This window comes from Saccopteryx bilineata, chromosome 6 (assembly GCF_036850765.1).
Source record: "Saccopteryx bilineata isolate mSacBil1 chromosome 6, mSacBil1_pri_phased_curated, whole genome shotgun sequence".
Classification (NCBI taxonomy): domain Eukaryota; kingdom Metazoa; phylum Chordata; class Mammalia; order Chiroptera; family Emballonuridae; genus Saccopteryx; species Saccopteryx bilineata.
Genome location: NC_089495.1, coordinates 133,628,288 through 133,654,966, shown reverse-complemented (window position 1 = coordinate 133,654,966; position 26,679 = coordinate 133,628,288). Strand labels below are relative to the sequence as shown.

The following is a 26,679-nucleotide window of genomic DNA, read 5'->3' as shown; positions in this document are numbered from 1 at the left end:
GTTCATTTATTTATTTATTTTGTGAGGGAGGGAGAAGAGACAGGAAGTAAGAGAGATGAGGAGCATCAACTCGTAGTTGCAGTTGCAGAACTTCAGTTGTTCGCTGATTGCTTCTCATATGTGCCTTGACCTGGGGCAGGGCTCTTGCTGAGCCAGTGACTCTGAGCTCAAGCCAGATGAGTCCACGCTCAAACTGGTGACCTCAGGGTTTTGAATCTGGAACCTCAGTGTCCCAGGTTGACACTATCCACTGCTCTACCACCTGTCAGGCTATTGTTTTTTACTACATGAATGGTGGCAGTATGAAGAAATAAGAAGACAAGATAGTTCTTTGTCCTCAGGTTATTCACAGTGTTGTGGATCCAGGTGTGTACCTACAACAGAGTAAGGGGCAAGGATAGAGGAGTGTGAGAGATCCAGCCCCGGACTGCTTTTATAGCAGAAAAGCTATGGAAGCTAAGCTCTGGAAAGTACGTTAAAACTTAGCCAGTCTAAAGTACATTGTGTTTGACCTTGAAGGTTCAGTAGGGGTAGTGTATAGAAATGCAGGGTGAGGAGGAGGCAAGAGCTGAGCCCTGGCTTTCTTTACCATGTGATGTAGTTGAAACTATCCTGATAGGCATGGGGACTTTTAGCTGACAGTGACCTGTGTGTGAGAGAACAAAAGGGAGAGAAAACTAGTGGGGCAGAAGAGATAGACAGAAAAATAAGAGCTACCTTTTGGAAATACTCCTTTAGCTGCACGTGGAAAATAGATTGAAGAGAGGTACACAAGAGGCAGGAAGCAGTGAAGAGGCTGTGCCCTTCATAATGGTGGTTGAATTAGGAGATGGGTGTTTAGGGTGTGTATGTTTTGCATGATTTTATGTCTCTACTCAGCAGGTACAATTTTCTGAATTCACCTGGTGACAAAATCCCACATGAGAAAACCAGAAATACATCTTTTGCTCAAATTGTCTCTTCACAAATCAATTGTGTTGGAATAAATTTACTTTTTAAAATAAGTGTGTTGGAGCAGAACTTATTCAGGGTAGGGAGTAGGAGGACTCAGAAGAGTTTAATATGTCTTGAGAGTCCTCTGTATGACAGGCTGTCCTCTGGAGTCTGGAGTACAGTGCACACAAAGCAAAGTTTCTGTCCAAATGGAGTTTACGTTCTAGGTTAGAGGGAGAGAAACAAGACAGGTGTGTACTATAGTGATGCAAGGTAGAGAGGGTGGGATGACAGGTTTGGCCAGGGATCTGAGAGGGCCATGAGATTGGGGGGCATGCAAAGACCCGAGGCCAGTGCAGCTGGGCAGGTCAGGTGTGGACTCATTGAGAGGAGGGTATTTGAGTTACGGTGGAGAAGATACCCTGTAGGGGTTAAATAATGGCATAGTTAAGGGGAAGCTGAGGACTATGCATAGGATTTCTGCATGCCTGATACTCAGCTTGGTCACATTTTTCTGTCATTCTTTGAATTGACCAGATTCTGAATTATTAAAGCCAGTTGTCAGCACTGTTCCTCATTATCCCTAAATATTTCCATGTGCCTCTTTCTACAACATAGTTATTCTCATATATAATCACAATGAAAACCTCAAAGTCAGGAAATTGACAGTGGTGCAATGACTGTTACCTACAGTACATACTCAGTATTGCACATTGCATGCAGTTGTCATCACCTATTGGTATTTTTTAACCCAGAGAGTTTCTCAGCCTTACTTTATTTCTCATAACTTGACAGTTTTGAAGAGTATCCTTCAGTTTGTATTTGTTTGATGATATGATTAAATTCATTGTATGTGTTTTGGCAGGAATATGCCATGGAGGAACACGTGGTGTCAGTGCTCCATTGTTGGTGCTGTAATTCTGATTGTTGCTTAGGGTTGGTGTCCACCATATCTCTCTACTGAAGCTTCATAATTAATACATAACCTGTGGGGAAGTAAGTTGAGACTAGGTAACCACCCTGTTTCTCCTCATCATACTTGAACACACTGGGTTTAGCATTCACTGATGATTCTTGCATGAATCAGTTATTACCATAATGTCTCTAAAGCTGTGATTTTCTGGTCCTGGCCGGTCGGCTCAGTGTATGGAGCATCGGTCCAGCATGTGGATGTCCCAGGTTTGATCCCTGGTCGGGGCACACACGAGAAGTGATCATCTGCTTCTCTTCCCCTCTCTTTGCTCCTTTTCTCTCTTTCTTCCCCTTTCCCAGCTAGTAGCTTGGTTGATCTGAGTGTCAGCCACTGAGGTATAGCTCAGCTGATTTGAGCACTGGCCTCAGACAGGTTGCTGGGTGGATCCCAGTCGGGATGTATGTGGGAGCCTGTCTGTCTCCCTAATCTCACTTTAAAAAAAAAGAAAGAAAAAAGTGATTTTTCCAATCCCATATTTCTTGTATTTATCCATTGGCATTCTAGAGTGTGCTGGTGCTACTAGTTATTTGTATGTGTGTATGCATGTGTGTATTATTAGTATGGCCCCATTGATTCTTAGTCTATTCATGGGCTATAACTCACAACCATCACTATTTTGGTACTCAGATTGTCTACTGGGAGTCATTCTAAGCTGGATTCGCTGCCCTTTGATAGTGGTTCCTGTTTCCCATGTCAAAGAGTAGATGAGGTTATCTGCTCAAAGTAAGAGGAAGTGGTGGTGGGCTCAGTGGTTTTAGGGATAGCTGAGGAGTTCTGAAAGTCTCATTGGCTAATGGCAGAGAATGATGTTTACAGATGGCTAGAAGGTAGTTGTTGAGCTCAAGCTGGGCTGGAGATGAGAAATTTAAAGTACAATCAGTTGGCCTGGCTGCACTATTATTTTAGCACTAGCACACTCTGTAACCTAATTATAGGCCTAGAAATGGTGGACATTGGTTTTAGGGAGGATTTTGCCAAGTGGGTGAAATTTAAAACTTCAAAGGTTAGGATACTGGAGCTGAGTAGGTGGAGGAGAAATCTTCTACTTTACCTTGTAGGAATGGATTTTGAAAAGTATAACCAAAGTCTTGAACTTGTAACTAAGTTAGCAGTTAAACTTTTCCTTTAACACCATTGTGAAAAGGATTGAACTAATATTTTGTGTTTGAAATGTAACACTATTTATTTTATAGGAAGATGCCTCTGACCCTTTCAACCTAAATGAATTACTAGATGAACTATCAAGGAAACAGAAGGAAGAGCTATGGCAGAGGCTGAAGAAGTTATTAACAGATGTGTTGTTAGAAAGCCCAGTGGAGGAGTGGCAGACTGGGGAAGCCCAGGGTGAAGACAATATGGAAACTGACCACAGTTCAAAAATGGTAGTATTGGTCTTTCAAAATATTTTCTTTCCTTTGTTAAAAGATAGTTTTTTATTGTGTATAGTTGAATTTTAAGTTAAGAAAAATTTAAAGTTTGAAGTCAAGAGTAGTAGAAGTTTATTCATTGTAGGTTTAAACTTTTATAATTCTACCATTATTAATCCAGTAGTCAATAATGCTGTGCTTCTTGGACAACTGACTTGCTTGTATTCAATTTTAATTCACTTTTTAGAATAAGCTAGAAGTGTGGCCTGATTTTTATAAGTTTAGTAAGTTTTATATTTTAAAAGTTGAATTTTTTTTAATTTTATTTTTTTATATTTTTCTGAAGTTGGAAACGGGGAGGCAGTCAGACAGACTCCCGCATGTGCCTGACCGGGATCCACCCTGCACGCCCACCAGGGGGCGATGTTCCGCCCATCTTGGGGCGTCGCTCTGCCGCAATCAGAGCCATTCTAGCACCTGAGGCAGAGGCCACAGAGCCATCCCCAGCGCCTGGGCAAACCCTGCTCCAATGGAGCCCTGGCTGCGGGAGGAGAAGAGAGAGACAGAGAGGAAGGAGAGGGGGAGGGGTGGAGAAGCAGATGGGCGCTTCTCCTGTGTGCCCTGGTCGGGAATCGAACCCGGGACTCCTGCATGCCAGGCCGACGCTCTACCACTGAGCCAACTGGCCAGGGCCTAAAAGTTGAATTTTACATTGATTTTAATTCACTTGTACTTTGAATTTTTTTGTTTGTTATAGAAAAAAACTCTAGAAATACTGCATGCAATTACATCTGTGATTCTTGCTTCTGTGTCTATAATAAATGAAAGTGAGAACTATGAGCCCTTACTGGAGTGTGCTGTTATATTAAATGGTAAGTAGACTGTTCAAGTGTGGCATGTTTAGAATTGGGGTGTGTATACCACACTTTGTATAAGAAAGCCAGGGTGATGTTGAAGCCAAGGAATGTTAAGGCACAATGTGCAGTCAAGCTCTTTTACTTCTGAGTGTTCTTTCAAAGGTTGTCCTGAGTAATTGAAGCCACATATAGATGTTTCAGATGTACAGATATGCATTACTGAGCGACTGACTGTTATGTGTGCAGGGTTTTCAGGTATGTCTCACTTGACCTACAGGACCAATGATAAAAGCTTATTAAGGGAAAATGGCCTGATTCTAAATTTCTCAGCTGGTGATTACTGCCAGTAGTTTAAATTCAACCAAACATTTAGACATTGAACTTTTCTCTTTAAAAATGTTATGACCATGACCTTAGGAGATTGTTGACTCTTAGGGAAGTTTTTATATACTAAAATTTATATCCAGATACTTTTCAAGTTTTAACTTAACTGTAAAACTATAGTTATTAATTTAGGAGGAACAGTAAAATGAACTAAGAGATGTGATTATAAAATGGTATATAAAATTATTTTATAGGTATAAAAGTAATTTTAAGTAATGATTTTTAAGAGAGCGCTCTCATGTACCCTCACCCCTACTATGTAAACATGAGTAGCTCCATGAGTTACATTCTCAGCAAGCTCATCATTCTTTTTTTTTTTTAATTCATTTTTAGAGAGGAGAAAGAGAGAGGGAGAGAGAGGAGAGAGAGACAGAGAAAGAAGGGGGGGAGGAGCAGGAAACATCAACTCCCATATGTGCCTTGACCAGGCAAGCTCAGGGTTTTGAACCAGCGACCTCAGCATTTCTAGGTCGACGCTTTATCCACTGCGCCACCACAGGTCAGGCAAGCTCGTCATTCTTATTGTCCCTTGGTTCATGTATCTGTAGTACCCTGTTTTATTCTTGCATTAAAATTGTATCTTATTAAGAAGTCATTCCTAATCAATATAAAATTAACCCCCAGTGAATGTTACCACCAGTTTGCTTATTTGCACCATCTTCAAATAACCATTTCATAAAATAATACTGTTGATATTGTAGTTCCCAACTTTGCATAAATTCAGGAATTTTACATTGATATAATGGCATTCATATATCTATGAATTATAATTATAGGCACATATTATTAGTATTTTAATTCTTGAGCTTTTCTGTTAATAAAAGCACTGTAGTTTTTGTTCTCATTATAATAGTTGCTTTTACTATTTTTCACCAATGAGCCAGAATTTGAGGCCACCTCACTGAGGGATGGTTGTAGTGCATCGTGATCAGCAGACCTGACCTGGCTCTGTTGTTAATTGCTACATGGTGTCATTGCACTTACATTTGGATAGCCTCAATGTCTGCCTCTGAAGTTAGGAGTTTGGGCAACATGCCCTCTTTGAGGCTTCCTATTCTAAAGTTCTCTATTTTACTGGGTCTACTTTTATAACTAATTAAACAACTTTTTAATTAACATCATTTATATTCTATAAATGTATAAAAATCTTTGGGAAGTGAAACATAAGCTAGTATTTGCTTAGCAAACCTTTATAAGGTATAGTAGAACTCTATACCAGCAGTTTTCAACTGATATGCCATGGCACACTGGTGTCCTGCAAGAATTTTTTTTTTTTTCCCTGTATTTTTCTGAAGCTGGAAACGGGGAGAGACAGACAGAGAGGATGTCCCTGACCGGGATCCACCCGGCATGCCCACCAGGGGGCGATGGTCTGCCCCTCCGGGGCGTCGCTCTGTTGCGACCAGAGCCACTGTAGCGCCTGGGGCAGAGGCCGAGGAGCCATCCCCAGCGCCAGGACCATCTTTGCTCCAGTGGAGCCTCGGCTGCGGGAGGGGAAGAGAGAGACAGAGAGGAAGGAGAGGGGGAGGGGTGGAGAAGCAGATGGGTGCTTCTCCTGTGTGCCCTGGCCGGGAATCGAACCTGGGACTTCTGCATGCCAGGCCGACGTTCTACCACTGAGCCAACCGGCCAGGGCTCTGCAAGAATTTTTAAAACATGCAACCTAACTTTTTAGTCAGTGGTACTGACCTCTTTTTTTCTTAGATTTTCAAATAAAAAAATGACAACAGCCAACACAATAATAGCCATTCTGTATGAATGAATCAAAATTATACCTACTTTTTTGGTCAGACTGGCAAAAATATATAATACAATATTTTTGGTGTACCACAGAACTTTAGTTATAAGTTTATGTGTGTCATGAGATGAAAAACGTTCAAAATTGTTACTTTATACTATTGAATCTGAACCAATATTGATTTACTTCACCATTGGGACAGTTACTGGGCTCTCTTTTAGGTATTTTATATGCACTACCCGACTCTGAACGAAAACTGCAGCACTCCATCCAGGGTCTGTGTGTAACATGGTGGGAGAAAGGCCTGCCTGCCAAAGAAGACATGGGGAAGACTGCTTTCATCTTGCTACTCAGGAAGACTCTCCAGAGGAAAACAGTATGTTTGCTTGTAAAATATGTACTTTACTTAAAAAGTGAGCATGTTTATACCAGTTAGGAATTGTGTTTGCTTGTGAGTGGGCTGACCACAGTGGCTACTCCATCTGCTTCATATGTGTGGTCCTGTCCTCCCTCATGTCATTTCATGGCTGCAAGGTGACTACTCCACTTCCACCTTCCCATGTGAGCTCAGGCTGAAAAAGAGGCAGGGAGCAGCAGTCCTGAGTCAGGAATATGGGGTAGCTGCTTGTGTTCATGTGGTCCTAAGGCAGACCCCATGCCAGACTGGAATAGATGGGATGTGCATGACGGAGGACAGAGTGGGGCAGGAGTAGTCAGCCAGAGCCTTCGGACCCAGTTGCAGTGCCACACCGTGGCGATGGGCAGGAAGGTGGGTGGAGAGGGGTTGTTTCAGACTGTAGCCCAGGGCTGAGGACCAACAGACAGCGTGTTTGAAGGTCGAGTATAGCTTGGCTGTTTCTCATCCTTTAATCTTTGGTATACAGTTCAGAAATCCAGAAAAAGAACATCTCCCCCACCCTCCATTTAAGACTGTAACAGATACTTATGTTCATCTTTGAAAATTGGGCAAATGAAGAAAAGTAAAAATGAGGAAGATAAAAATCATCCACAATTCCATCACCCAAGGGGATCATTGTTGTTTTAGGGATATTTAGGAATTTCTCTGACATTTCCCACCTCATGTTTCTTTCCTTTTGGCAGATTTTTAGAAATGAAATTTCGTATGTCAGTGGGTTTGAACTTGGAGCTCTTAATGCACACTGCCAATAGCTCAGGCCCACTCACGTTCCTACGTCAATATGAGTCTCACTGTTACCTCCAAGGAGCTGTCATTTTTATGATAGGACCCTCAGCTAGCTATCTAGCTTTTCCTGCTGGCCCTAGGAGTGATTGAAGAGCCCCTGTACATGTCAGAATTTATCCTTAAGGCATTATTATTTTTTTAAAGTCTGTTTATGGCCATTTTTGTTTAGCTTTTAAATCATATCTTCCTAATATTCGACATCTCTGCTGTTCACTGCAGTAGCCAGTAGCCACTCGGGGCTATTTAAATACAAATTTAATTTAAAATGAAGAAGACAAAGTTTGGTTCCTCGGTTGCACCAGTCTTGTTTCAGTTGCTTCGTAGCCTGGTGGGCTGACAGTCGCACTGGACAGTGCAGACTTGGTTGCTGAAAACTGCTGGACAGCAGTTTTCCTGGGCATCAGTGTCTCTGCTTTCACCTGTTTTAAAAAAGTATACTCTAGAGTTGCAAGTGACATTTGCAACTTTTTAAGTCTGTTTTCTCTTGTCATTCTTCCTTTTTGAAAATGATCTAGAATTGTAACCATGATACAGAATATTCATATAGTTAATTGAAATGTGACCTTACTGTTTATTAAAAACTCTGTTTTTCTTTTGTCATTCCTAGGGTGCAGACATAAGTCGGCTTTGGCATATTCATCAAGCTTTATATTGCTTTGATTATGATTTGGAGGAAAGTAGAGAAATTAAAAATATGCTACTTGAGTGCTTCATAAGTGTTAATTTTATCAAGAAAGAAGAGGTAAATAGGTTTTTCTTTTTGGGTTATTTGTGAACTGCTTTTTAATAGATGTTTTCTCTAAGTTTATGTGGTTGCTGTTAGTACTGTGTTCAGTGTTTTAATGAAAGAATCATCTTAGCTATCAAGAGCTATTCTATTTATTGCACTATATTTTTACTAATGGCAGTACTAAGCAAATGTTTTATAAGTCATTGTTTCTTTCATCATTAAATCAGATGGTAACGGGGCTGTGTGAATCCTACAGGAACCATGATTGCATTTTAAATTAAGAATGATTAAAAATAAGGTTGAGAAAGTACTTAACCATGAAGTAGGTCTGACCCTCTGCCCTAATTTCAGGTTAATTGGCTTATACTTAAAACTGTGATCACACAGTATTCTCATCTTTTTTTTTCTACTTATTCAGTAAATCCGAAGAGAGGTTCTGGTCCTCTGCTACACTATCCATTCTGGTGGTCACACCCATGTGTAGCTACTGAGCCCATCAAATGTGGCTAAACTGTGGCTTTAAGTGTAAAATACAGACAGATTCAAACTTAGTGTGAATTATATCTACAGATGGCCAATCTCTGCATTGGCTTACATAAATGTTAATTAACATTAATTTATTTTTTATTATGTTTATTAAAATGGCCATTGGAAAATTAAAAATTGCAGAGTGGTGTGCATAGTTCTGTGGGCAGTGCTGATGTGCGTTTAAGGGTATTTCCGTGGTTGTTTATTGAGCACTAACTGTATTCCCGTGCTAGGGTTGCAAAGAAGACTTGCTTGTACTTAGAATTCAGCCTTTGTGCTTGATTGCTTGTAGCCTGGGAGACACATTTGAAGCAAAGGAGGAAGTTGTCACTCCTACCTGAGTGAGGTGGGGACAGACTTCTCCAGTTTAGGAGCTCCTACATGGAGAATCTGCCAGTCAAGGGTAGAGATAGGGTTTGACCTCTGGCCCTCACTGAAGGGCACCCTCCCAGCCAGCCAAGTTGTAAGGGTTGTGTGTGATTGCTGACTGTACTGACCAAGACCTTGAGCTTCTGGTGTCAGAGGGTCTGTGCTCAGATCTCTGTTTGTGCACTTCATGGGGGTTGGCCTTGATGACACCACTTTAAGCCTCAGTGTTTCTTTCTGTAAAGTAGGAACAGCAGCTAAAAGGAGCACAGGAGGTACTATGTATAGAAACTTGAGCACAGCACCTGGCAGGTGCCAAGCTCACAGGAGGTGTTCTGATTATGCTTATTCCTGTTATCACATCACCATTGTTGAAAAACGCTAGGCGTTAAAAAATGCTAGGCAGAAAAAAAAAAAAAAAAAAAAATGCTAGGCAGGTGGCCTGTGCCTTAATCTTCAGAATTGTTAGGAAATCTGGGAGAGAGTCAAGATGTTAAGTGAGTTCCGACACAAACTTTGTTTTCATGGGTTCATAAGTAGTAACTGATGAATTGTGTTTGTGTAACAAGGATGTGTGTGCATAGTATATGGCATAGATGTACAAACACGCAGCTAAGTGTGTGACATAGACAAGCAAATACCTGTGGGTGTTACCACTTCTGTTTTCTAACTGACGTTTTCTTTTGAATTTTAGATATCTAAACTTAGTGTCTTAATAAGTTATTAATTTGGTTAGGTCAGTTTTCAGTCATTCTGGATAAACAAAAAATATCTTATACTCTACTGACTAATAACTTTCAGTAAATACTTTAAAAAAAATAAAAAAGTAGCCTGTTACTTGCATGGTTTCCCTGCCATTTGTGAGGTGTGTTGCGTTTCTGTAGTATTCCATAGACAGTGTGCTGGGGACAGGTGAAGTGGTACTGTTTCTTTTGTTTGTTTGTTTTGTATTTTTCTGAAGTGAGAAGCAGAGAGACAGACAGACAGAATTCTGCATGTGCCCAACCAGGATCCACCTGGTAAGCCCACCAGGGGGTGATGCTCTGCCCATCTGGGGTGTTGCTTCATTGCAACCAGAGCCATTCTAGCGCCTGAGGTGGAGGCCATAGAGCCATCCTCAGCTCCCGGGCCAGCTTTGCTCCAATGGAGCCGTGGCTGCGGGAGGGGAAGAGAGAGATAGAGAGAAAGGAGAGGGGGAAGGGTAGAGAAGCAGGTGGACGCTTCTCCTGTTTGCCCTGGCTGGAAATCGAACCTGGAACTTCCACATGCTGGGCTGACGCTCTACCACTGAGCCAGCTGGCCAGGGCACAGTACTGTTTCTGAGGGAAATTCTTGGTAGGTGTATTCTTTGTACTCCACAGAGGGTAAATAGTCTTACTCTAGGTTTGTACGTGTGGTCTGGTAGCATGGTTTGTGTATGTATGCCAGTTGTAACTTGGGGGACTGTATGTATTTAAAAATTCTGGCTTCACAACTACTTAGCCTCTTAAATTTACAAGTCCTCAGTGTTCTCATTATTAAAGATGAAATGAACTGATGTTTAATTCCATTCCCACCCTAAAATGTGAGATCCAGCATTCTTTTTTCTTATTTTATTTTTTTAAGCAAGAGACAGAGAGAGGGACAGATAGGGACAGACAGACAGGAAGGGAGAGAGGTAAGAAGCATCGATTCTACATTGTGGCACCTTAGTTGTTCATTAGTTGCTTTCTCAATTGTGCCTTAACGGGGTGGGGGTGGGCTCCAGCAAAGCCAGTGACCCCTTGCTCGAGCCAATGGCCATGTCTATGATTCCATGCTCAAGCCAGCAACCTCATGCTCAAGCTGGTGACCTCGGGATTTTGAACCTGGATCCTCAGGTGTCTCAGGCTGATTCTCTATCCACTGTGCCACCACCTGGTCAGGCTCAGGCATTTTTTATTTAAGTTCTGTAGTCATCAGTGACAGCCAGGTGAAATGTTTATGGACTCTTCAGTTGATCTGCGGGTCAGTGTGTTTTCTGTCTGTGTAATCCTGTGGATGAGCAAGAAAGGAGCTCAATGGTGTCTGCTGCCCGCCCCTTGAGGGGGGAGCCTTCCTGCCCTTGTCCTGCTGACCCGCTCTGTCACTGAGGGTCCCTCTGCTATCCCCCAACAACAGTACCTGCTTCCCCCAGCACAGCTTCAATCTGTAGAGTCTCAATTATAATTATATGTGTTTTCTGTGTTATTAAACATTCAAATAATTACTTTTTACTTACTGGGATCTTTTGGTTTCAATTTTGTCATTATATTCTATTATTTTAATTTATAGGGAAGAAGATTTCTTAGTTCTCTCTTCAATTGGAATGTAAATTTTATTAAAATGATCCATGGGACTGTTAAAAACCAGTTACAGGGATTACAGAAGTAAGTATTAAAGATAGTATTTTGTGCTGTCTCAATCTGGTTTTGAAAGATTATATTTAACTCTACTTTTAAAAGTTATATTAAATTTTTGGAAGCTTCAGAAATGATCTCATATGTTATTTATTATTGTCTGTTTGGTAAGTGGATATTTTACCCCCTCTATTGGAAATCATTCTTTTTTTAGTAATGACATTAAAAAGTAAGATGTTAATTTGTGGTAGTTCTTTATTATTATTTTTTAAAAATTAAAAAAAAAAACTCTTGTCCTGCATTCTGTATTTTTTTAAAATATTTTATTTATTGATTTTTGGAGAGAGAGGAGTGAGATAGAGAAGGGGGAGGAGCAGGAAGCATCAACTCCCATATGTGCCTTGACCAGGCAAGCCAAGGTCTTGAACCGGCAACCTCAGTGTTCCAGGTTGATGCTTTATGCCACTGTGGTAGTTCTTTAAATAGTCAAATTATCCACTAGTTAAATCTCAGCTTCAGTCACAGTAAAGCCTGTCTCTCTAGCACATCTGTCTTTTGAACATCATGTCTGCACCCATTTACTGTGCAGGAAGAGCCCTGCAGGGGAGAGTGCAGAGATGCATACCCAACCCCAGGACTGAGGGTTTGCTCTCTGTGGGCTGTTTGGCTAGTGCTACGTCTGCTCCGTGGCTGGGCACTTAGTCTGTGTTTTAAAATCCAATCCTCAAACTCTTGAGGTGGGCCTGTTGCTGAATTTCCCTCTGCTGGGCAGTCATGTAAATGCTGCAATGGGGTTTGTCCTGAATCTCTAGTGCAAAGGTCCTACTGTTCACTAGCATTCTATTTTATCATTTGCAGCATACTTGGGTTGGAACCAGTAGAGTCCCAACTATGATTCTGAAGTCAGCTCTGATATTTTAGAGTTAATAGCCTGCAAAGTTTTGAACATTTTTTATTTAAATGTTTTTTATTTAAAGAGTTTGGTTCTAGGCTTATGCCCTCTTAATTTCACAAAAAATAGTGAAGTTCTGGGGAGGCCTTGACTGAGAAGAAAGAAAATAATTTGATACTTCAGTTCACCTTCTTAAAACTTCCTCCTTTTGCTGCTTACTGCTGTAGATAGCTAACAAATCTCTGCAGTTACTTTGCAAAGCACTACTCGAGTTCTTCCGTAGGATAGGAGAGTACCTGAAATGCTACATGTTAAAAGTATAGTTCTTTGTATTAAACTTTTTATTATTTTTTGAATAGATCTTTGATGGTACACATTGCAGAAGTTTATTTCAGAGCTTGGAGAAAGGCTTCTGGAAAAATATTAGAGGTATTTTCATTTTATTAAATGTTAACAGTTTTATTCTCCTTAGTGGTCATGGAAGGGTGATTAAAAACATGGGCTAAGGGTCTCTGTCAGTATTGATAAGTGTTTTGGATATATTGAATTAAAGAAAATGTATTAGTAAAATAATTTTACCTGTGATCACTAGACAACTTAAAATCACATTTGTGGTTCACCTCTTTTCTGTTGGACAATGCTGCTTGGGAATCTCAGACCACTTCTTTTGGTTACATTAATTTCAAGAATTTCAAGACATTTGTTTTGAATATGGCTAATCTTTAATGACTGTGTAATAATCTATATTATAAAAAAATGGCTATATAATTTACAATCATAATGAAATATTCAAAGGTCCTTTTGGAAAAAATCAAATGAATATGTCTTTATCTGATATCCCTCTTATTTTTCTCATACTAGTTTTTCAAATGTGTTTTCCTGTGAGTAAAATTTTTATTTTAGGTGAAAAGGGTCTTTCCTTTTGGGAAGAGGGTCCTCCTGGATTGGGTGTGGGGTGGTTTGCAGGGAGTGTGGGGGCTGACGTGTGAAGTGGATTTCTGTTCACTTTGTTCTCCTACCTGCTTAAGCTCGGTTTCTGTTACTAGGGTTTATCACTGGCTTCTATTTTTGGAAAACACAAGATTATCAACATCTAGAATAGAAAGAACAAAGCCAAGGCATTGTTACGCATTTCTTTTGCATTGTTTTATTATTGCATGAATTTTGTTATGGAAGTATTTGTCCCCCTTTGCTCAAATAGTGGTTTAAAAAATAGAAATTTATAATTAAAGTCCTTTTTTTTCTTCTTCAATTTTTATTTATTTATTTATTTATTTATTTATTTCAGAAACAGAGCAAGAGTCAGAGAGAGTGATTGATAGGGACAGACAGACAGGAACGGAGAGAGATGAGAAGCATCAATCATCAGTTTTTTGTTGCAATACCTTAGTTGTTCATTGATTGCTTTCTCATTTGTGCCTTGACCATGGGCCTTCAGCAGACCGAGTAACCCCTTGCTCACGCAAGTGACCTTAGGTCCCAGGTGGTGAGCTTTGCTCAAACCAGATGAGCCTGCACTCAAGCTGGTGACTTCTGGGGTCTCAAACCTGGGTCCTCTGCATCCCAGTCTGATGCTCTGTCCACTGCACCACCGCCTGGTCAGTCTATAATTAAAGTCTTAATTGGTCTGACCAGGCAGTGGTGCAGTGGATAGAGTGTCGGACTGGATCATGGAGGACCCAGGTTTAAAATCCTGAGGTTACCAGCTTGAGCACGGGCTCATCCAGCTTGAGCATAGGCTCACCCAGTTTAAGTGCGGGGTTGCTGGCTTGAACATGGGATCATATTATAGACGTAACTCCATGGTTGCTGTCTGAGCCCAAAGGTCACTGGCTTGAAGCACAATGTTGCTGGCTTGAGCCCAAGGCCTCTGGCTTGAGCAAGGGGTCACTCGCTCTGCTGTAGCCCCCCCCCCCCCCATTAAGGCACATATGAGAAAGTAGTCAATGAACAACTAAGGTGCCACAACGAAGAATTGATGCTTCTTATCTCTCTCCCTTCCTGTTTATCTGTCCCTCTGTCTGTCTGTGTCACACATACATACACAAAAAAGACTTGTTTGATTAGATTTGTGTCAAGTCAGTACCAGCAATTGTAGTTCTCAATTTCCTTCCTTTTCTCTTTCCAAGTTTTTTTTATTTATTTATTTATTTATTTATTTATTTATTTATTTTGTGACAGAGAGGGACAGACAGGAAAGGAGAGAGAGAAGCATAAATTCTTTGTTGTGGCACCTTAGTTGTTCACTGATTGCTTTCTCATATGTGTTTTGACCGGGGGACTACAGCAGACTGAGTGACCCTTTGCTCGAGCCACTGACCTTGGGTCCAAGCTGGTGAGCTTTGCTCAAACCAGATGAGCCTGCGCTCAAGCTGGTGACCTTGGGGTCTCGATCCTGGGTCCTCCCCATCCCAGTTCGATGCTCTATCTGCTGCGCCACCGCCCGGTCAGGCTCCCTCCAAGTTTTTAAAGCAAATATCAGACATGCCATTTAATGTCTATGTTCTCAGTATGCATCTCTAGATATAGTTATTTGGTGCCATTATCATATGTAACAAAATTAACAGCTCTGAGTATTTTAAAAAATAATTAAGCCAGTCTGACCAGTGGTGGCGCAGCGGATAGAGTGTTGATCTGGAATATTGAGATACCGGGCTCAAAACCCTGAGATCACCGACTTTGAGAACAGGATCATTGACATGATCCCAAGGTCGCTCGCTGGCTTGAGCCCAAAGTTGCTGGCTTGAGCAAGGGGTCATTGGCTTGGCTTGAGTCCCCTGGTCAAAGCACATACCAGAAGCAATCAATGAACAACTCAAGTGATTCAACTACAAGTTAATGCTTCTCATCTTCTCTCTCCCTTCCGCTCTCTCAAAAAAAGTTATATTTAAATTTCTCAGCTTTGTTTCAAAAATGTCTTTTTACCGTTTTTTTTTGGAATCTGGACCCAGCAAGTCTCCAATAGCATTTACTTGTTATGTCATTTCAATCTCTTGAGAGCATTTGTCCCTTCTTCCTGCCATTGGTATAGTACAGAAACCAGAGCATATATTCAGTAGTGTCCATATTCTGGTTGTTGGCTCTAAAGGCTCAACTTGTGGTACAAATACCTAATTGGTAGTGCTATGGATCTCATATTTCATCACAAGCCTTGCAGTGTGTAGTTTCCCGCATGTGGTGGTGGTGAGATTTGGTAGTGCTTGAGGTGAGAAAATATTTTCCAAAGGAATGGAGAAGAGGTTAATATTGGTAGGAAGCTTTTCTTACATTCTTTCTAAAGCCATGGCATCTGGGTATATAGATCAGATAGTCCCTTGTCGACCTGGGCTGCTCCTGGCGGCTGGTCCTGCCTCAGTTGCCTTACTGGAGGACTTTAGAGCCCCTGGCTAACCCTGGAGCTTCTGATACCCTGCCTCACCCCTCCCTACCCTTCTCTGTGGCAGCCCTGAAAGACTTTGTTTCAGTCATTTTGAACCCTTGGCCCCTACCTTAGACAAGTTCAGTGGGGTTCTGGGAAGGCCCTTGGAAAAGATCCAGCAACCCTCTGAGGTTATCGGGACAACTCAGACAAAGGGCTTCCAGCCTTACTTACGCTCTCAGACCTGCTGGCTTGAACTACCATTTATTAGAAATTAGTATCTCTTCAAATAAGATAGAGGAAGCTGGCTGTTTTCTTTGGTGAAAATTAAAGAAATGTGTACATGTAAAACACAGAAGCTCTGATGGATTGAGCCAGTTTTCTTCCTCTCGAGATAGAAGATGAACAGATGAGAATCCTGTGTGCTCATGCTGCCGCTCTGCCGTCTGTCAGAATGCACACACCCCAAGTGTTATTCCATCACACTTGTTATTACAGACGATCGAAAGTGATTGCATCCAGGACTTCATGTACCATGGGATCCATCTTCCACGGAGGTCTCCAGTGCACACCAAAGTGCGTGAGGTAAGCCAGGCCCTCACAACATTCATGTGCCTCCTTAACATCATGCCCCATCCTTTTCGTTTTTGTTAAACTTAAAAATGAAGTTAAGCCTTTGTAGGCATCAGTTCTCAGGTTTTCTCAGAATCTTTTATTGGTGTCTGACAATTGTATCCTGTTCTGATTAGGGAAGCAAAGGAATACTGCTCTGACATCAAAACTTAATTTAAGCAACCTTAGTTAATTCTTTGACATAAAAATGTCCTGAATCATCACTTTCTGTTACTACTGCTTTTTTTCAAAAAGTGATGGTTGAGATTATTTTAATTTACTTTCATACATTAAATTTCCACTTGTTATTCTGTAAAGCAAATGGAATAATGTTTTGTTAGTTTCTCTTGGTAAGATTTTATTTTTAAAAAGTCATTTCAGAATTTAGATACAAATTTTATCCTTATATTATAAATAGTCTGACTAAATAAGGCTCTCTTGACACTGCCCTTAGCACACTGGTTAAGTGTCGGTGGTGATCATAAGGACTGGCTACAGGGCTGGGAAGTCCCCTCTGTTACATTGATCAGCTGTTACTTTTGGCAGCTAGGTGTCAAGAAACTGAGTGGACAAAGCCACCTCTTTACTATTTAGAATAGTGAAATTGTAATTATTTGTAGAGTGTAAAATAAATTACATATTACATATAAAGTTTGAATGGGTAAGAAGCATGTCTTGACATTATTGATGATTTAGTTTGAGTTATCTAAAGATGAAGAGTCAGACTGCTTGGAAAGCACTTAGTATCTCAGTTAAGCTCATACTGTGAAGGACCACTAAGCAGTGACACTCATTTTGAGATACGGTGTGTGTCTGTTTTGGATGTCCATTATAGGCTCTTAGACCCAAACAGAGGTCTAGCCAGTCATTTTAGAACCAGAATGGGCTATGGAAACCAGCCCTATAGAAACCACTTAACTCCTTTTCCATTCACCCTGAAGGTGATGAGGTTACATGGCTGTTGGTAGGGTGTTGATCTTTACTTATGCCATAGATCTCCTTCATGTACCTAGCGGTGTTTGGTGTATCTACATTGTTGAACTCAGGGAAGAGTTGTCAGATTTGTGAAGCTTAGGTGCCTGTCCTGGTGGAGAGAGCCTGCACACTCTGCTGGTTTTTCCAAATAGAATCTTAGGTGTTTGTTTACAAAACAGTACCTTTGTTTTCTTCTTTTCTTGCTCTAGGTGCTGAGTTATTTTCACCATCAAAAGGGAGCTCGGCAGGGAGTGGAAGAGATGCTTTACAAATTGTACAAGCCCATTCTTTGGAGAGGATTAAAGGTACAGATGCTAAATAGTCTTATCATGTTTAGACATAGTTATTACACTTTTGAATTTAGCATACTCTAATTCAGAATTGTAATAAGGCAGTAAAAATAGGACTGGAAGGTGGGAACTTTGAAATTTTTGGATGTATGTTTTATTTTATTGAAAGTATTTCCCAGGCCCATCAGACTGAGGGTCTGAGTTGGTTTAGTGCTGACTACACAGTTGGAAGGGGAATAGTTGCACTCAGTAAACCAGCATAGATGGTGGGGTCTGCAGAGCTTGGGTCGGTGCCCTGGTCCCTCAAGACCACCTGCAGTGGCTGGGCATCAGGGTGACAACACTGAGGAGTGTACAAGTGAACACAAGAGTATTGCTCTTTTTTTTTTTTTTTTTGTATTTTTCTGAAGTTAGAAACGGGAAGGCAGTCAGATAGACTCCCGCATGCGCCTGACTGGGATCCACCCGGCATGCCCACCAGGGGGCGATGCTTTGTTGCATCCAGGGACATTCTAGCGCCTGAGGCAGAGGCCATAGAGCCATCCTCAGCACCCGGGCCAACTTTGCTCCAGTGGAACCTTGGCTGCTGGAGGGGAAGAGAGAGACAGAGAGGAAGGAGAGGGGGAGGGGTGGAGAATCAGATGGGCGCTTCTCCTGTGTGCCCTGGCCGGGAATTGAACCCGGAACTCCTGCACGCCAGGCCGACGCTCTACCTCTGAGCCAACCGGCCAGGGCCTGAACACAAGAGTATTTCAGAACCAACGACTGGGTGTTAGGGTTGGGAAGTGATTGGAACTGTCATTATGACACAATGTGGGTTGTGAGCAAGGAAACAGTCTTTATATCTGTTGATACCTTTGGCTTAAGGTAAGGAAGGTCTCATAGTGTGGTCTGTTTAAAGGTTGCCATTGTCTTTAATTTATAAATAAGTTTACATTGAGATACTAGGAGTTTTTCTCCAGGAACTCTACACCGATGCCTTCAAATGTTATCTCTTTGGATCCTGAAACACTCTCCCTTTATTATTCCAGGCCAGAAACTCTGAAGTCCGCTCAAATGCTGCTCTGTTGTTTATTGAGGCATTTCCAATTAGGGATCCAAACTTCAATGCTATTGAAATGGATAGTGAAATTCAGAAACAATTTGATGAACTCTACGTACGTATTCATATGGTTCAGCTCCTTACAATTTCACCGTAGTCTGGCCTCGTCTGTGTCCTGGCCGTTCCCCTGTATCTGCCTGTGCCCTGTCCCCCCAGATGGCAGGCTTTCCCGATCTTGACATTCTTTTCTTCTTCTTTTTTTTAAATTTTATTTATTTATTTATTTTTTACAGAGACAGAGAGTGAGTCAGAGAGAGGGATAGACAGGGACAGACAGACAGGAACTGAGAGAGATGAGAAGCATCAATCATTAGTTCTTCATTGCGCGTTGCAACACCTTAATTATTCATTGATTGCTTTCTCATATGTGCCTTGACCGCGGGCCTTCAGCAGACCGAGCAACTCCTTGCTAGAGCCAGCGACCTTGGGTCCAAGCTGGTGAGCCTTGCTCAAACCAGATGAGCCTGCACTCAAGCTGGCAATCTCGGGGTCTCGAACCTGGGTCCTTCCACATTCCAGTCCAATGCTCTATCCACTGTACCACCGCCTGGTCAGGTGCGATCTTGACATTCTTCAAGGAAATCTATTCTCTTCTTGGTGCCTTCTGTGACAGCATAGGCCTATAGTGCTCTTTTCCTCATCCTCTCCTTTGGAACATCTATTTATTACTTTATATAGTTTTAAATGTTCTGTTCTTGTCTCCCCAGCAGAGGCAGTATAACATAGGGGTTAAAGTACCCCCAGGTTTGACTCTACCTCAATAGCTGTGTAACTTTGGGCAAGTTACTTTTCTGTCTCTTCACCTAATAGTTGAGGATGGTGATACTGCCTACTGTGAAGTTGTGGGTCATATGAATGAACAAACACTGGGTTTGTTTTAAGGCAGGCCTACGGATAATACCTGTTTCAGTTGTTTTTTCAGGTGACTGAGTTTTCAAATGAGATATTAGAACATTAGGGTGCAGCATTTATTTCCTGGGGTATTATAGGTCTTTCTCATCTTGCTGGAGAGTGCTGCCCTCTGCTTGTTTCTCTATGTTGCCTCACATTTTCAGGTTTCATAACACAAGCTAAAAATATTTATTTTCCAAATTAGGAGAAAATTGTAGGAAGAGATAGAAAAAACTGCCATGATAATGATGGTTACCCATGACACAACTAAAATACATTTTGTTTGTTTTGAGTGACTATGAAAAATCTCAGACATGCAGAAAGTTGAAATTATACTACAATGTCCCTGTCCTGCAGTTTCTCCTCTCTTTCTCTTTTCTTTCTTGATATATCTTTTTTGCAAATTATTTTGTTTCCCACAGTCTAGGTTTTACAGACCTATCATATGGTATCATTGATGTTTCTCTGCCCTTTGTCTTTCCTATAAAGTGGTTATTACGGTAAATACAGAGTTGATGGGAGTCGTGTTTGTGGGGGGTTGTTTGTGTGTGTTAATTTCATCAGGGTACATGATGTCTTGTCTCTGTTTATTAGCAACCACCAATGACCATTATCTGGATTGAGTCATTACAAGTAGAATTACTTTATTTTGGGCTCAGTACATTTTAGCACTTTGGGAATTCAGGAGTGGTTTGGGTAGGCAGTGTCTTAATAGGATGGACTGACATTTCTGCACACTCCCAAACAGCCGAGCTGGCCTTGGAGGCCCTGTGTCTGCCAAGTCCTGTGGGCAGGATAGGCAAATAAGGCACCTCATGGGTCTGGATATATTCTTTCAATGCTCAGTTGTAGAAATGGTATATAATCAGAGATACATGAGTCTGTGCATGACTCATATTTCTGTAACTTGAAATATCAGTTTCATTGTGAATACCCAAAGTACTAATGTGTAAAGCAAATGTTGATATAAAGCAGCGGTTCTCAACCTGTGGGTCGCGACCCCGGCAGGAGTCGAACGACCAAAACACAGGGGTCGCCTGGGTCGCGACACACAGGTTGAGAACCGCTGATATAAAGAGAACTGATTTAAGATTTGTAAGCCTTTTCCCCCTCTTATTTTATAGAGCCTTTTAGAAGATCCTTGTCCTATGGTCCGTTCTGCAGGGATACTTGGTGTTTGTAAAATAACTTCCAAATACTGGGAAATGATGCCTCCAACCATTCTTGTTGATCTGCTCAAGAATGTAACTGGGAAACTAGCGTTTGATACAAGCTCGGCCGATGTACGCTGTTCTGTCTTTAAGGTAAGATTTTAAGTTATTGAAACAATATTTATTTATTATAGAATAGTTAGATAATACAGAGAAAGAACAACTTAAATATCACCTATAATCCTACATAAATAAAGCACTATTGACATTTTTGTTGTACATCCAAAGTAAGGGGATTTATCTATCTATCTATCTATCTATCTATCTATCTATCTATCTATTTATTTATTTTAGCGAGAGGGACAGATAGGGACAGGCAGGCAGGATGTGAGAGAGATGAGAAGCTCAATTCGTTGCAATACCTTAGTTCATTGATTGCTTTAGGTTACACTGGGGAACAAAATTTTTGTTGCATCCACAAAAACACTTGTTCTTACCTAATTCGAGTGTGCTGATCTCAAATCTGACATTAGTTTTTCTCTGTATGCTACAGTTTTTTTGCAATTCAAGATTAGGTTTTTATCTTATTGTAAATTTTTCAACATTTAGTTTAACATAATGAAGTAGAATGTCTTCTTGGGCATCATCTTTGTGAAAATATAATAATTTTTATAATGCAGTAAATACACTAATACACTAAAAGATATGATTGCATCAGAATTTGTCTACAATTTCAAAATAGAACATATTAAAACACTTATTTTAATCATAAAATTTGTGCAAAACTTATTTAAATTTTATTCAGGCAAAAATTTGCGTTTGTAGCTCTTGCATTTGTGTACTTGTTGAGGACAATCTCATTTGATGCTCCAGCAGTAGTCTGCTCATCACTAACAGCTCCAAGATTTTCGGGAAACTTATCAAGTGAATCTTAACGCGGTTACATCCAATGTCACAGAAAGCCAACAGCATTCTTTGAACCAGAAGTTCATAGTTTTCTGCTTTTTTGTTGCCAAGGAAGTTCTTTGTAACTGCCACAAAAGACTGCCATGCTGCTTTCTCCTCCTTATTCATCTTCCTGGCAAATTCTTCATCACGTATGAGGGTTCGAATTTGAGGTCCATTGAATACACCTGCTTTTATCTTCTCGAAAGACAAGGCAGGAAAAGCAGAAATATGTTGAAAGCATTCACTCTGTATTCAAAGCCTGAACAGACTGCTTCATTAAGCCAAGTTTGATGTGAAGTGGGGGGAAAATGATCCTGTCTTGATTAACTACAGGGTCATTCACAATATTTTACATCCCTACTTCCAGAGCTTCACGTTTTGGCCACTCCTGTGTCCAGTGTTTCTCCTGAGCTCGACTCTCCCATAAACACAGAAAGCAAGGATACTTTGTGAAACCTCTCTGTTGTCCTAGTAGGAAATTTACCATCTTAAGATCCACACAAATGATCCAGTTATGCTCCTCATACTTCAGAAAGTCGACAATTTTTATGTCATTCTTACTAAGTCATTCAATTTGGGTTGGCTAAACTGCTGAGGGGTTAATGACTGGTTGGCATCAGAAGAAGACCCTTCAGATTCTACAACCATTTTCTCATGCATCTTATCAAAATACACTTGATCACCATGTTCACTTTCTTCATCCTTAGAAGAAATAAAACCATTGATAACTGGAACCGGAAGTGTCTCAGAGTGTGGGATAGTCGTATTGCTGAAGGAATATTAGGATTTGCAATCATATGCCGTTTTTTATTGCTGATGCCCTTTGTATGGATCAGACAGAAATAACAGTCACTGCTGTGGTCCTTAGGTTCACGCCAAACCATGGGAATACCAAAACGCATTCCTTTGCGTTTTCCTTTTGTCCAGTCACGAAGCATTTCCTCACAATTATGACACACAATATGAGGAGCCCAATTCTTGTCTTGATCGTCAAGGGGAACTTGAAAATAGGCAATATATTCACGTGTCACAAATGATGAAATATTGCGCCATTGACGTTGAACTGTGTAACAGCCACATCTATAACAGAAGGTGTCAGGACTATTCTTACATTTATGCCTACTCGAAGAAGCCATGATTCAATCTTAAAACCAAATAAGAGGGTGTTTTTATTAGATAATAATTTTTTACATTTAAAAACAATTACAATTATGAAAAAGTGATGTTTGTAAAACATTAATTGCCTTGTGGTTATGTTCAATCCAAGAGTCGTTGCCCTTTGTTTTTTTTTGTTTTTGTTTTTTGTATTTCTCCGAAGCTGGAAACGGGGAGAGACAGTCAGACAGACTCCCCGCATGGGCCTGACCGGGATCCACCCGGCATGCCCACCAGGGGGCGATGCTCTGCCCACCAGGGGGCGATGCTCTGCCCCTCCGGGGCGTCGCTCTGCTTCAACCAGAGCCACTCCAGCACCCGGGTCAGAGGCCAAGGAGCCATCCCCAGTGCCCGGGCCATCTCCGCTCCAATGGAGCCCCGCCTGTGGGAGGGGAAGAGAGAGACAGAGAGGAAGGGGGGAGCGGAGAAGCAAATGGGCGCCTCCCCTATGTGCCCTGGCCAGGAATTGAACCCGGGTCCCCCACACGCCAGGCCGACGCTCTACCACTGAGCCAACCGGCCAGGGCCAAGAGTCGTTGCCCTTTAACTCCAATTTAAAGACCAATGCATGCCATTAACTGTAACAAAAAGAAATTAAAATTGCATAAAAACTAGAGCATGTACCAAAAAACGGGTTTCAGATTTGGAATCAGCGATGCAGAAATATATAGAAACTGTTCTAAAACCTCATGCAACAGAAAATGAAAAAAAAATTGTTCCCCAGTGTTATTATTCATTTAAATTCACTTTTTTTATATACCTATGTACTTTTTTTTTTTTCCAAATGAGAAGAGGGGTGATAGACTCCCATGTACACCTGGACCGGCATCTACCTCGCACCCCCCATCTGTGGCCAATGTTCTGGGTCATGCTCACAACTGAGCTATTTTTAGCACCCTAGGCAGAGGCTTCATGGAGCCATCCTCAGTGCCTGGGACTGATGTGTTTGAACCAGTAGAGCATGGCTACAGGGTGAGTGAGAGAGATAGAGTAGGGGAGGGAGTGGATGGAGAAGAAAATGGTCACCTCTCCTGTGTACCCTGTCTGGGAATCAAACATGGGACTTCCACATGCCGGGCCAACACTCTACCACTGAGCCAGCTGGCCAGGGCCTACTGCAGGGGTCGAGAACCTGTGGCTCGTGAGCCAGATGTGGCTCTTTTGATGCCTCTATCTGGCTCACAGACAAATCTTTAATAAAAAAATAATGTTAAAAATATAAAACATTCTCATGTATTACAATCCATTCATTTCCTACCACTCATGTTCATGGTTGTGGGTGGCTAGAGCCAATCACAGCTGTCCTCCGGGGCAACACCAAATTTTTATTGGATAATGCTTAATGTACACGGTTCGTTGTATGGCTCTCACGGAATTACATTTTAAAATATGTGGCATTCATGGCTCTCTCAGCCAAAAAGGTTCCCGACCCCTGGCCTACTATATACTTTTCCTGCAAAGCTACAAAAATACTCTTCAACTCATTATCCAGTTTCAGTGGTTATCAGGGCATCTTTAATCTTGTTTCATCTGTAGCCCCAGCCATTGTCTCCCACAAATCCCAGAGGTTGTATCGCCTCATCTCTAAATATTTACATATGATCTTTAAAATATAGATGTCTTTTAAATTGAAAAAAAAAAACCTTTTATCTAATAACTGGAAAGAGAAGGTGGTCCAGTTATCAATCTTCCAACAAGTTGATGCCTGGGCTGAGCTTGGACAGGTCACTCAGCTGTTGACCTGAGGAGTGCAGGTACAGCCATGAGGGATACAAATCTCACAGATGGAACCTATTCTCTGGTTTTAATGCAGGATGAGTCAGGAAATGCTGAGAGCGTGTGGGCTGTTGCAATAGAGAAAAGACTCTAGGGCCTTAGCTTTACACACAACTGGCTTTAAACCCACTCCACCAGTAGTGGTTCTATATTTCTTTCCACTCTAAGACTTAATAGCTGCTCTAACCTTGTTTGAGTGAAACACTGAATGGACAGTTGTCTGTCATTGAAACCATACTAATTAATTAAAAGTGTTTTTATATGAAACCATTTTTTAAAAGTGTTATTTTCTACAGGTATGTTTTAATATATTTTACCAGCAGTTTTAGTAAGATGGAACTGGATGTTTAATTTATGTTCCAGTATTGAAGCGTTGTTACCTTTCTCCTTTCTTGCAGTGTCTGCCGATACTTCTGGATAACAAATTAAGTCACCCGTTACTAGAGCAGCTTTTGCCAGCACTGAAATACAGTCTTCATGACAATTCAGAGAAAGTGAGAGTGGCTTTCGCAGAAATGCTGCTGAAAGTTAAGGCCGTGAGGGCTGCTAAGGTGAGGTAAAGAGGGTTTTCTTAACACATGAAATAAATAAGTACATTTGTTTTCATCTACAAAAAGACAAAGCAGTTTTAATTCTAAAGATTTAGTAATCATAGTAATCACATTTTAAACTAATCAATGTCTGGTATAGTCACCAGTTTTGTTTTGTTTTGTTTTTGGTGATAGAGACAGAGAGAGGGACAGACAGGAAGGGAGAGAGATGAGAAGCATCAGTTCTTCATTGTGGTACCTTAGTTGTTCATTGATTGCTTTCTCATAATGTGCCTTAATGGGGGGGGCCTACAGCAGATGGAATGACCACTTGCCCAAGTCAGTGACCTTGGGCTCAAGCTGGTGACCTTGGGAGTTTTTTTGTTTTTTGTTTATTTTTCCTTTACAGGGACAGAGAAAGAGAGTCAGAGAGAGGGATAGATAGGGACAGACAGACAGGAACAGAGAGAGATGAGAAGCATCAATCATCAGTTTTTTGTTGCGACACCTTAGTTGTTCATTGATTGCTTTCTCATATGTGCCTTGACCGTCGGCCTACAGCAGACCGAGTAACCCCTTGCTCGAGCCAGCGACCCTGGGTCTAACCCTTTGCTCAAGGTTAGACCCTGGGTCTAACCCTTTGCTCAAGCCAGATGAGCTCACGCTCAAGCTGGCAACCTTGGGGTCTCGAACCTGGGTCCTCGGCATCCCAGTCCAATGCTCTATTCACTGCGCCACTGCCTGGTCAGGCGACCTTGGGAGTTTTGAACCTGGGTCCTCCACGTCCCAGTCTGATGCTCTGCGCTGCGCCACTGCCTGGTCAGGCATCAGTTAATCTCATAAAATTTTGTTTTGTGATTTCTACTGAAGTTTGTGAAATATCATGTATGTTTTCTCTTTGAAAAACATTAAGCAGCCCCTATCTTAAGTTATATTTTTATCATATACATGAAAGTTTTTATTGAAATATTTAAATACTTGGCACAGAGGAAGCACTTAAATATTACTTGGGAAGATGCTAAGTATGAGATTACCCTTCCTCCACATTTTACAGGGAAAGCAAGGAGACACTGGTTTTATTATAATGTACATGGCATTCATTGTTATTCTACTAGTGCTATTCAGCTTTTGGCTAAATGTTAGTTATAAGGTTGTTGTTTTTATTCAGTGTGAGAAAGGGAGGCAGAGAGACAGACTCTTGCATGTACCTCAACTGGGATGCACCTGGCATACCCACTAGGGGGTGATGCTGTGCCCATCTAGGTCGTTGATTTGTTGCTTAGCAACCGAGCTTTCCTTAGCGCCTGAGGCTGAGGCCATGGAGCCATCCTCGGTGCATGGAGCCAACTTGTTCCAGTCGAACCATGGCTGCAGGAGGGGAAGAGAGAGAGAAAAGTGAGAGGGGGAGGGGCACAGAAGCAGATGGGCACTTCTCCTGTATGCCCTGACCAGGAATAGAACCTGGGACAAAGATTTAACTATAGTAAGTTTTTTATAGAGCTTTATTCTGCCAAACTTAGTGAAAATCCAACATAAAGTACTTGGTAAGTAATTACTATTAT

General features: G+C 41.3%; 1 protein-coding gene across 4 annotated transcripts in view; it reads left to right on the top strand.

Moving 5' to 3' along the window:
• The window catches only part of NCAPG2 (non-SMC condensin II complex subunit G2), a 60,161-nt gene that overhangs the window by 3,414 nt on the left and 30,068 nt on the right, over positions 1-26,679 (top strand). For all 4 annotated transcript variants that reach the window (XM_066236576.1, XM_066236573.1, XM_066236574.1 and 1 more), the window contains 11 exons: positions 3,100-3,288; positions 4,031-4,145; positions 6,474-6,628; positions 8,064-8,198; positions 11,373-11,467; positions 12,689-12,758; positions 16,186-16,272; positions 17,484-17,579; positions 18,596-18,721; positions 20,682-20,861; positions 24,986-25,138. In XM_066236576.1, coding sequence (XP_066092673.1) covers positions 3,100-3,288; positions 4,031-4,145; positions 6,474-6,628; positions 8,064-8,198; positions 11,373-11,467; positions 12,689-12,758; positions 16,186-16,272; positions 17,484-17,579; positions 18,596-18,721; positions 20,682-20,861; positions 24,986-25,138 — 1,401 coding nt within the window. The remainder of the gene's footprint in view (positions 1-3,099; positions 3,289-4,030; positions 4,146-6,473; positions 6,629-8,063; positions 8,199-11,372; positions 11,468-12,688; positions 12,759-16,185; positions 16,273-17,483; positions 17,580-18,595; positions 18,722-20,681; positions 20,862-24,985; positions 25,139-26,679) is intronic.